The sequence below is a fragment of the Xyrauchen texanus genome, chromosome 20 (genome assembly GCF_025860055.1).
Source record: "Xyrauchen texanus isolate HMW12.3.18 chromosome 20, RBS_HiC_50CHRs, whole genome shotgun sequence".
NCBI classification, from domain to species: domain Eukaryota; kingdom Metazoa; phylum Chordata; class Actinopteri; order Cypriniformes; family Catostomidae; genus Xyrauchen; species Xyrauchen texanus.
Window position 1 is genome coordinate 7141877 of NC_068295.1, and position 12432 is coordinate 7154308.

At 36.3% G+C, this 12432-nt stretch overlaps 2 protein-coding genes across 10 annotated transcripts in view; one reads left to right on the forward strand and one right to left on the reverse strand.

The window, feature by feature from the left end:
- Window positions 1–130: 130 nt before the first annotated feature.
- Window positions 131–1373, reverse strand: mrpl14 (mitochondrial ribosomal protein L14). The gene is made up of 3 exons (XM_052150629.1): window positions 1282–1373; window positions 1046–1110; window positions 131–665 (listed from the first exon to the last, which is right to left on the reverse strand). The coding sequence occupies exons 2-3, from the start codon at window positions 1102–1104 to the stop codon at window positions 299–301; spliced, it is 426 nt and encodes a 141-aa protein (XP_052006589.1). The 5' UTR covers window positions 1105–1110; window positions 1282–1373; the 3' UTR covers window positions 131–298.
- Window positions 1374–2812: 1439 nt separating this feature from the next.
- The window catches only part of LOC127660668 (leucine-rich repeat flightless-interacting protein 2-like), a 38368-nt gene continuing 28748 nt past the window's right edge, over window positions 2813–12432 (forward strand). For all 9 annotated transcript variants that reach the window (XM_052151016.1, XM_052151019.1, XM_052151018.1 and 6 more), the window contains exons 1-2: window positions 2813–3131; window positions 3927–4068. In XM_052151016.1, coding sequence (XP_052006976.1) covers window positions 3979–4068 — 90 coding nt within the window. In that variant the 5' untranslated portion in view covers window positions 2813–3131; window positions 3927–3978. The remainder of the gene's footprint in view (window positions 3132–3926; window positions 4069–12432) is intronic.

Below are 12432 nucleotides of genomic sequence, written 5' to 3' on the forward strand. Positions count from 1 at the left end.
GTTGTCACTGATCAGACCATGTTTTATTTCATAACATATTCTGAATATGATGTGCACTGGAAACCTGAAACAAGTGAAATCAGTTTACTGTAACCATCTCTAAAAACATTAGCACCAAAAGAAAATACTACATTTTATGGTTACGTTCACATATTTTATTATAAATTATTCAGCAAGCAACCATGAGAACAAATGTCTTGAATAGCAAGAACAGTTCTTTTGATATTTACAAAAATAGGAAGTTCAGTAGAGGAGACTCATTTGGGATTTTCCCTCCCAGAATACAGAAAACGCTGATCTACACAAATCGCTGAGCAATGGCTAAGAGTTTAGAATATTCCCCCTCCATTTTGCGCAGGTGTGTTGGTAAAGGAGCTTTAATTCTAGTTCCAGTAGGGTTTCCATTTTCCTCAATCAAAACAACGTTGTTTGAATCGAAGCGTGGTGTCATTCGAGCACCAGGCATCTTATGACCGACTATGAGAGCTTTTTTCTTCTGTCCTTTAATAGCCAGCAAAACTCTGTCTCCCACTTTACCAACTCCATTCTTGGTGTAAACATGAATGACCTTTGGTGGACGGTGATGATGGGCATTCCCAAGAGCGCTGTTGTCGACCACTCTTACTCGTGTTAACTTCTGAATTGCAGCCACAGCTGCTGAGACACTGGAATGACAGTAGGTATTCAGAAGTTGTGAGACACGATTGTACTTGGAGGTTTAAGTCAAGTCTAATGTCATTTTTACACATTGCAGTGCAATGAACAGAATCAAAATGACGTTATTTTTGGAACTACAGTGCGACATTTAACATACACTCATGTAGACGTCACATAGTGAGCGACGTCTGGATAGAAGTGCATTAACCGTACATTTATGACACTGATACAAATGGCACATCTATCATGATGAAATTATTCTTAAAAATTGGCTACTGACCGATGTGTAACATTAGTTCGTAAATGTCAAAGCTTTGACATAAATACGTACTCTCAAAGATTAAGACATCGACATTGGGCATATAAAACACGACAATATAGTGTTTACCTGAAGGCCCTTTGGTGCATCAGTTTGGCCAGAATCAATCCAGACTGAAACAGTGCCATACTGATCTGAATGTCAAAATAAAGATAAGATATTTTTGTGAATTTAAATAGCAAAACGCCCCTTCAATTACTTAACTGTTCCATGCTATTTCGAATGCTTTTAATAGCAGTAAATCACGGTCTAATTAAATACTGGCAAATTGTTCTTCTAAAGTGATGTTAGATGTTATAAAATACCTGTTTAAATATTTCACACCACACCAATGTCACGCACACGTTGGACTTGCGTCATAACAAGGCGACGTTCGTTCTTTTTCTTGTAATGACGGCGGCAGCGAACGGACAATTTCAGCTCATTAGCGCCTCCTGCAGTGCGTATAAGTTTGCATCAGATTTTAAAGGGATAGTTCACCCAAAAATGAATATACTCTCATTATTTACTCACTTTCATGCCATCTCAGATGTATATGACTTTCTTTCTTCTACTGAACACAAACGTTTTTTTTAGAAGAATATCTCAGCTCTGTAGGTTCTTTCAATGCAAGTGAATGGTGAGCAGACCTTCAAGTCGTCTGTGTGTGGGTGGGCACATGGGGGTTCAGCCAAGAGGTTTAACCGCCCCCCCCCTCCCCCCCAACCCCCCACCTCACCCCAAAAAAATGATGACGAAGTATAACGACTCTCACGAGCCATCAGACTTTCGCAAGCTTACAGCAGGAAACTTTTGAGGAAAAAACAAAATGATAAATGTCCTTCGTATGCAACCGTAGTTCCCAGTTCTAGCCCACAAGTCACCATTTGATGCACCCTCGATTTCAAGGACACATCCGGGTCATTTCCTGCATTCTCTGTGCTGCCGTTCTTGATGATTTGAATCGAACTTCAGGAGTGGATGATGATGTAGAACGAGTCCACGAGAACATAAGAACACAAAAGAACGCACATTGAGAAACAGCCATTGTTACATTTTATTTATATCCATTGTCCTCCATCGTCTTTAAAGGTGCACTCAGTAATCTTGGATTTACTCTGATACCTAGTGAAATGGATGAAGCATCATTCAAACACAATAGTTTTCATTTTCTGATGCCATTGTAGAAAATCCCCATTCACAATCCGCCATGATTAATTTAATCCATGTGTGAAAGTGTCCAATATCAAGGCTGTAACGAAGATTAATCGAGTAGTATTCGGCTGGTCCTGTTATTCAAACATGGCAGCCCCCCTGAGGGGACCCTTTCTGTGTAGAATAAAACCGTTTTTATAAGGTTACGGATGTAACTGACATCTCATGCGAGTCATCATGACTTTATACATGTTTCAAAATTACTATTTATTTATTTAGGAGAAAACATACGTGAAAAAAAAAAATACGTAGTGCACCTTTAACAGCTAGAGGTCGTTATTAGACTGTAAATGTTAACGGTAAAACGGAACAATTTATTTAGTGGTAGCACAGTCTGTTCTCTTGTTTTAGGTTAAAACAAATATGTTTTCTTCTATAAATGATTCGTATTGTCATTAAGACTAAAGTAGACTTGTCAGTTTTAGAGTTGAGATTATAAACATTAAATAATGGGTTAGGTTTAAGTTATTTGCGTGACTTTGATTAGTTAGTGAGGGGTTAAGGTAAGTGGTTAGGCTTGGGCTCGGTACTAGAGTACATCAGTTAGGGCTAGTTTATTAGTTAGTAGTTAGTCTTTTTTTACAGTCTATGGTCTATGCGTGTTAAAACGCCACGCCCCTTTTACAGCATCCGGGACTTTCAGCGCGAAGCTGGAAAACAATTCTGACTTTCAGAAACGACCACAAATATACACTTTATCAAATTTCCCAGAGATTTAGTGTGTTTTGGAAATATTAGCGTTGAACCGGTGCTTTCAAGCCTTCCGTGACATAATATGAGCCGTATTCTTGGAAAAATTTACAGTGGCAGTTTATGACTCTCACGCTGGCACGCGCGCACATTCGAACAGCCGCGCCGGGTGCACGCGAATCGCTCTCGTGCTAGTCAGCGGGAACGCGCCCGGGTCTAAGTCAGTCAGAACCGACCCGAGTGCCGAGCGGAACAGTGACGGACAGAAACGGTAAGAAACCGGCACTATCGGAGCAAGCTGTAACGAAAGTCCAATCAGGTCACTGTAGTGTAATACGTTAATTAACAGCAAGAGAGTTCTGTGACATTTACACACTTTATGTCTATAAGGACATGCTAGCAAGCTAACCGCTAACTATATTTCACTAATATTGAATTTTACTTAATATAATAAATATTTATTATCTTTAATTACGTTAAATTATAGTTTTTTTTTGTTTGTTTTTTCACTAAAGCTCTTTGTTTATATCTTTATATTCTGGAATATTAATTGCTTTAAGTGTGTCTGTCACGGAGCTGAATGAGTGCTGGTTTATATTTAGCACCTCTGCAAGAATATCAATATAGATGTAGATTTGTATTTATAGAATTTACACATTTAACTGTTCTTAAAATATTCTGATATACCGGCCATGCATTTATAGTAACACAATAGGCAAATACATGACAAAGATAAAGGTGATATCTAATACATTTTAAAATAAATATCTTAGTGTAAGGTGTAAAACTCTTATGACTGATCCTTTTATGAATCAAACTAAAGCCTCAGGAACATTTGCATCCCTGCAGGACTAGTGCTCCATGCATATTATTAGGTGTATGTTGTGTGTCTGGTGTTAACAAGCACAGAGCGCAGACACACATGACTTAAGCCTCTATTTGTGGGTGTGTGGAGATAGAGTGTGTGAGGTCAGGCGTCTCTAACCTACATTTGAACCTTCATTTTTTATTTAATCAACAATGTTCAAACAAAACTGTAAGCAATAATTTTTGTCTTCATCCGCAGAATATTACGGGAAGTAAATTGATCCTTATTTGGCCGTGGAGCAGCTCCTAACATGGGGACACCAGGATCCGGACGAAAACGAACCCCAATTAAAAATCGTTTTTCAGCAGAGGATGAAGCTTTGAGCAGCATTGCCAGAGAGGTAAGAGGTCTTCTTCTGTGAACTCTGTTTATCGCCATGATGTCATCTTGTGGCTGGTAGTTTAAAAGCCTGTTAAAGCTAAAAATGAAAATTCTGTCATAATTTCCTTACCCTCATGTTGTTTCAAACAGGACTAAAAATTCACAGTCACAAAAATTCCATGTCTTCTACAGAACATAAACAAAGATTTTTAGAAGAATATCTCAGCTTTGTAGGTCCATACAATGCAAGTGAATGGTGACCAAAAATTTGAAGCTCTAAAAAGCTCATAAAAGCCGCAAATGGGTAATACATATGACCATAACATACATCCACCATTTCCTGAAGCGATCCAATTGGTTTTGGCTGTGAACAGACCAAAGTATAATTCCTTTTTATTATAAAACTTGACACCTAAAGTCTCCTTGGCAATCATGATTTTAATCTTCGAACTTGAAATCATAAATGTGCCTAGAAACTGCAATGTAAAGATGTATAGTGAAAAGGAGTTATATTTTGATCTGTTCTCACCCAAAACTGAATGGATTGCTTCAGAAAACATGGATTAAACCACTGGTGTCATATGGATTAGTTTGATGCTGCCTTTATGTGCTTTTTGGACTTTAAACTTTTGGTCACCATTCACTTTCATTATATGGACCTACAGAGCTGTGATATTCTTCTAAAAATCATTGTTTATGTTCAGCAGCAGAAAGAACATTGTACACATCTGGGATGGCATGAGGGTGAGAAAATGAGAGGATTTTCATTTTTCGTTGAACTACTCCTCTAATATCAATACCACAAGAATTTATATATATATATATATATATATATATATATATATATATATATATATATATATATATATATATAGCTGTGATACTAAAAAATAAAAGTTTTTGAAATTGATGACTTGGACCAAATAATAAAGAAAAGCAGCCAAGCAGTGCCCAACATAGATGGGAATAGGTTTGAAAATTTAGTGTTATCATACCATGTGCATTTGCTTATCTACGGTATTGGAAAAAAAGAAAGAAAGAAAAAAACACAACCGGACGGAGGATCTCACCTTCACTTGCGCATCTCTTTTCCTCATCGTCTGCCTGTCAGACTCGTCAACTTGCGCAACATACACACATGCAGCAGAGAAATGTCAGAGAGAAGCGAGTTGAGGGGGTCTGACATAAGTGAATGTGTGTGTGATTTAAAGCAGTGTTTCACTACTTGTGGGTCACAGGTCTATTCGGACTGGGTCGTGGACAGCAGGGAAAGAACAATGTCATGGTTCACCCATTGAATATATTTCGGTGGCCACCCAAGTGATAGCCTATTTTGTACTGCCGAGGCAGATTTAATGATAATCTCACAATCAGATAAAGGCTTCACATCTGCACTTTCGCACAAGTGTGACAGAACCAGCTCACAATCATGATCTGCTCTTCTCTCTTGCGAGCGCGTGCAACAACCAGGCTTCCCTCCAGTGCAGACCTCAAAACTGATGTGACCAATTTCAATTCTAGTGAGACTTTTCTAGTTTAAAGTGTTACGGAGGAAGTCAAGTCAAACCTCTCAAACAGTGTGCAGCTCTGACATGTCAAACAGCACTGAGGAGGAAAAGAGCAAAACTGTGCTATGCGCAAATGTATTTTTCAATATACCTGTACATCATCAGCTTTACAAAATTGTTTCACGATTTTACATGAATAAAAGTAACTGTTATATTTTGACAAAATTGTATAGTTTTATATGAAATAATCTAAAGGAAGAATCTATTAGACATCATTTTATATCAACAGTGGCAGTTGTAGTTAAAGTTTCAAGATTTGTTTTAGGTAATACTTATTTTTTCATAAATATTTTAATTTATTACTACTACTATTTAAGACTAACTACACTGATCTAACCATGTTAATGAGGAGCCTTTCCTTCTGTGTTATATGTATGTTCTATTTGAATCATGTTTGAAATTAGGAAACAAACGGGATAATAATGAGCTCATTTAAGTAAATATGCTCTTCAATTTTTAAAAGGGGGAGAGAAACTTACTGTTGCTTTTGTTGTTGACATCAACCACAAAAATAATGTCACTTGATGCATGTACTTGTACTAGAAAACCATGAACAAAACTATGGAGCATAAAAGGAAATGTGACCCAGGATACATTAAATACAGGTTATGTTTTTATTATGGTGGGTCACCACTTGATTTCCAATGTAAAATCTGTCCTGAAGCACCATCCTTGAGAACCACTGAGTTAAAGGTACAGACAGGAGCAGTCTGGCTGTGCTGTCATGCACTTACAGTACATGTTGATTGTTAATAATCATAGGACATTACTTTAAAAGCTCACACAGCTGATGTTATCTTTCATTTAGTAGTTAATTTAACATGCAACGTTAACAAGTAAACTAACATGCTTTAATTATATAACATTTTATATTTACATGCTATTTCTTATCATGTTTATAATTAGGTTTATTATTATAATTCTGTTAGCTTTCTTATTTATTCTATTAATTTTATTTTCACAAGGTAGACTTTTTTACACAAATTTCAATTAAAAAAAATTGTTTGAGGTTTCATTTATAATAATGTGTTTGCTCATCCAAAAAAACCCTTCTGTTTACACTCTTTTAAGGGTCATTGTAACTGATAATAATAATTGTGTTCCATATACCGTGATACAGTGAAACCTTGATATTTTCTGTAGAGAAAATACAGTGAAAATCTCATACCATTGCAACCCTAGATGGGAACTTCTTCAATACTTTTTGAAATGCATCCCAGGGTGATACCTCAAGAAGTTGGTTGAGAAAATGTAAAAAGTACATGTCTGCAAATTCTTGGCACAGGTTGACTACTTTGAAGATGCTAAAATATAACACAGTTTTGTTTAATCACAACATAATTCCAATATTTCCATTTATGTTATTCCATAGTTTTGATGAATTTACTATTGTTCTAAAATGTGAAGGAAAAAAAATTATAATAAAGAATATGTATATGTATATCAATGAATAAATAAATAATAATAAAAAAAAATTATTATTATTATTTTAATTTATTCATTCATTTTTTTCATTATCTGGTGAAAGTTAGCAAAATAGCTGAAATCACACCTGTACATTTCTGCACTTTTATCTGGATAAATAAAATATGACAATACCCCTTTTAAAGTTGTCGCAAATTCTGTTCCAGTAATTATGACTTCACGAATAAGTGTCCTAGTTGAATTCAAGTGCCGCCCAAAGATGAAAAAAAAATCTGATATGGATCTCATCTCTACATTGAGGTCCAAAAGGTTTGAAACTGGATTGTAATGTCAGTCAGCAGCCATGTTGTGATGTGTTGATATGTGGATGTTCAGGTTCGGCCAGTTGGAGCTGCAGCTGATGTAGTTTGACTCACAGCTTAAGCAGGGAGCAGCCAGTATGGACTTGTTGTAGATTTTTCAACAGCACACATGTATGAGCCCATCACTCTCATGAGCAGAAAGCTCTGACTGCTATCAGCTCTGCGCTCTGGGACTGTTCTTGCTGAAATTAACTTGTTTGACCCACATTCATAATTACAGAGCCCTCAGGTGACTAAATTGGATGACCTTAGTGTTCCATATTGCTAAGCCTTATCATCAGTTTTGATATCACATTTTCTAAATTATAAAACTTTATCTTATTCCATGACTTATGCATTTCTTGTTGCTGTGAAAAGACAGGCTCAGCTGAGGACCTAAACATGAGTGGAAACCTGCATCTATCACTGAAAATTGTGAAATTGGAAGTATAAGCGATAAAGCCAACTGGTCACTATTGCAAAATAAATCATGATAGGGTGGTCGTTAAACAAAAAAATTGGACCACTCAGTGCTGTTATTGACCAATCAGAATCAAGTATTCCAAAGAGCCAGTAATACCTACAAATAAGGGTTTGATGTGAAGAGCAAACTTTTTATGCAGAAGTTTAGTAAGGCAGTCAAATCAGGGGTTTGTTGCTGACACATTAAATGGAACTCAATTGTTTAAGTGTTTGGCGTATGGGAAAGTGTGAAGGAAATGGAAGACTGTTGTTTAATTTTGAACTGTCACAGAATAAGTAAGCTTGTGTGGGAATCTGTCCTCACCTGAATATGGACCATATCAATTTTGAAAAGAGGGAACAGAGAAATCTAAAGCTGAAGGGTGTGGGTTGCACTGCAGAAGTGAAACTGCAGTCATTGTAAAGTTATTTGTGAAATATCAGAACTGTTACAGGGACGTTCACTCAATTTTTTTTATTTTGTCATCATTTACTCACGCTCATGTTGTTCCAAACCTGTATGACTTTTTTTTTTCTTCCACACAAATGGACTGTAGGATTTTTACAGTCCTTTAAGATTGTTACTTGTCAGACTGTATGATATGAACGCATTGAGATCGCTATGGCACACTGTGCGACATTATGTCTGACTGTATGATGCACATCGGTGGTCCCAATTGTCCTGATATAATAGAAGTATATAGATCGTTAATAATGAATAGAAGCGAAACGGCAAGGTTTGCCTAGAGGAGCGTTTTTTTTTTTTTTTCTTCTTCTGATAGTCAGGGCATCAGCTTTTCCATTGCTCAAATACCTATCACCTGTCAAATAGGCATTTGATTTAAGACATCCTGATCACAAAAACAAAATAACAGATGTTGAGAATGAACGCCAGTGGGGGAGGTAGCCTACAGTAAAATTAGCTACCACGAGCAAAGATCTTTGTGAAAAAAGAATACATTATTACAAAATTCTGTGTTCACATAGGGAAACCAAAAAAGGTGGGTTATAGTACGTCTTTCTCCTCTTTTAGGCCACACAAAATTTCGAAAATTCATGTAGACTAATAATATATTGCGCTTGCAAATTCCCTATGGATAATGCACAAGCATGACATCGATTTCTACTATTGTATCCAGTCCCATAAATACTTAACAATATAAATTGATCTTTTTTTTTTTTTTTTTTTTATGAAATTGGAGTGGTGTGAATTTTAACTAGAAGTTTACAGATGCTTAAAGTAAATGTATTAAAATAATTATAATAATGTTGTAAAGAAAATGCATGATAAATGTAAAGAAAATACCATCATTTATTTTCGTTTTTGCTCTGGATTTAATTTGGGGAACAATGCTTTCATATTGCCGAAGTGTTAAACTTTTCTCAAAGTATTTTCTGCTTATTTATTTATTAAAACATGTTATATAAAATTAAAATAAGAAAAAACATCAAAAGAGCTTGAGTAGAGTGATAACTGGGCACAAATGTTGCTATGGTGCAGATGCGGAGCAGGTTTATTTCCAAGGAGCTCTGTGGTTTCTCCGAAAACAGAGATTAGCGGACTATTTCATCTGGCTGTCGTTATGGCAGTCACACTATACAAATGCAATGCAAAATTTCTGACACTGCCAAAACTTCGTCAGAGGCTAAAGATCATCGCAATTGCTATTAATCAGCTATTGGTGAGCATGACTCCACTAAATGCTGTAAGATTGCCGAAATTTGTCTCAGACGGCAGAATTGTGGCCAAAATCGTACAGTGTGCACTGGGCTTTAGGTAGCCTCGGTCACCAATCACTTTCATTGAATGTAATAAAGATGCAATTAAAGTGACTGGTGAATGGCTTTCAGTTCCTTACATTCTGTATAGCATATATCTTTTCTACAGGGTTGACTTAGTAAATGATGATGTACTTTTTTATTTGTGGGTTAACTACCCTATAAAGATGATTTATACAGCCAAGTTGACAAAAAAAAAAACCTTTGTGTTCACATCTTACATATTTATTAAAAAAAGTCAGTGACCGTGAATTAACCCAAGATACACTATTTTTATAATTGAGAGAAGCTGAATTACAAGCTGATCCATTAGGACATTTGCTACTAGATACTGTATGTGCTGTCATCATCTTGAAGTGTCACTGAAACTGGAGTCATTCCACCCATGCAGTCCAAAGATTATGAACTATAGTCTACCTACGAAACGCATAAAACACTTTCTTGTTTAATTGAACCTGTCTTCAAATCCAACCATCTTAAGTCTGCTGCAGAAGAAACTCCCTAATTATTTACGGAAAGCTCAGTTAACCCTCTGGGGTCTGAGGGTGTGGAGAAGTTTTGACATGCCTTGACATTTGTGCTTTTATCAGTTGCTTAAAAACATATTAATGGCTAAAGTCTGATAACACTGTATTCAGCACAAACTGGGCTACAATAATATGTGAGCAACATGTGTGTACATGTTTGTATTTTTGAGAAAATAACATTTATTCATGGTTTTTGAAAAAACTAAATGAAGTCATTAAAATAAGGCCATATAACACATAATAAATATTTGTCCACAAGACTTTTGAGAACTGGATCTTGTAGCCTAGAGTTTTTGCTACAAAATTATGTGAAAACCACCCTGATCACTCATTCATACCAAACAATATAGTAATTTAACTTTTGTAAGACAATTTTAGTGTTAAAATGTAATATGCGAGGAGGCGTGAACGATCATGAATATTGAAGTAATTTACACCTGAAGAGACAAAAGACACCTGGCTGGCAAGTCTGGAAACAGTCCCACTAGTAAAATATGTACATGTTTATATAAAATAGCATGTCAACTAATGAAAACTAAATTACTTACTCGTTCGAAATTGTGTCCTCGGCTGGATCAAGTCTCTCTTCAAAATACGAGTTCATCAGAGTCCCGCTCTTCTTCTGAGGAAAATGTTAACTCTTCCTTAATATCCAGGAGTTTGATCGCCTGTGTATCGTTACAAACACGCAGAAAAGTTGAGTTGTGTTGTGTTTACATTAAACCTCACCGTCGGGGGGCGTGCACCATTTGCATTGATCGTCTCAGCACATTAGTGTATGAATGGCGCATTCTGCTGGTGGGTGTGATCACATTAGCTTTAATGAGTTGAGCCAGAAGAAACTGTACATCGCTTTGTTTCATACAGATTACATTGCAGGAGAATATTTGTTTTAAATTTGAATTATTTTATTTAAAAGTTGAAATCTTAAGCTTTCTTTAGACATATGTTTCATGTTTGTGTGATAAGTATTCACGGAGTTTCAGTTCATTTTTGTGACGCGTTTCAGAAATATGCTCGTGAACACAGAGACGTCTGATAGCTCACCTTTTTATTTTCTTTATTTTACAAAAGCACAAGATTTTGTTGTTATTGTCAGTGTACACAAATAAAAGTAGACCCTTTAGTTTCTAATGATGTCTTACACTTATCTGTATACCCAAAAGTGGAGTATTTTAAGTTGTTTCCGCTGTATTGATGAAAATATCAAGAGGGTTAACTGAAAGCATGGCATTCAATTTCTCTGTTCATGGTCAGGAGTACTGTGGTTCAGGGGAGGTAAATTTGAGATGCACTACTGCACATTTTTCTTTGGTGGTACTTGTGCCACTAAGGGTGCTTTCCCACTAGCACTTTGGTTCGTTTGATGTCAAACTTCGGTTCGTTTGGATAATATGAATGCTGGTCTTCGGTTATGAACGCAATCATCCTGAAGGGGTGTTCACCCTACACTTCGTTCTATTCACTCTCAATTATTAATTATGATATTTTTTGTTATTTATGAAGTGAATCATATGATACATTTTCCAGATGGGCCAATTCGTTTCTTAAGCCGCGACAGCACCGAAAATCACCTTCTCGCAAGTGAATGAGTCATTTGAGATGGGTAAAAGTCCAGTCACAGTTTGTTTTGTGGTTACGTGCTATCGTGTAACCACAATAATAGACTGGTGTGCAACAGTCTCATTTAAACGGTGCTGCATATCAGAGCCAGACAAGCTCATGATGTTATAGTGATCTGTTTCATTTTCTCTCTCTCTCTCTCTCTCTCCCTCTCCTCAACAGTTTTCTGTAAATATTAAAGGTGGAGTGTATAATTTCTGCGCTTCTAGTGGCACCAAATGGAATTACAATGAAAATCGTTGCAGAGGAATAACATTGACAGTGTTACAGTTCAACTGGTTTTCATGTTAAAGATGGAGTAAGCGATTCCTGAGAAAGACTGTTGATATTTGAACTCAACAACCAAACAAATACACCCCTCCCATCAGTGGTCCTTCTGAAGCTCCGCCCCCCAAATTCATGCACGCCCAATGCTGTTATTTTCCCATTTACAGAGCCAGGCTGTGTACAAACACCTGTTTTTTTTTTTTTTCAGTGCACACACACAGAACAGACAGCTAGCGTACCGTGAAGAGATATTAATTTGACAGTGTATTGGATTAAAATTACACACTATAACTTTAACTTTTCTGTTTTAAAGGCATAGGGTGGTCAAATATCAATTTAGTTTTTTATGTTTCCTTTTTTTTTTATGAAGTTAATTGTAGGGATGGGTAAA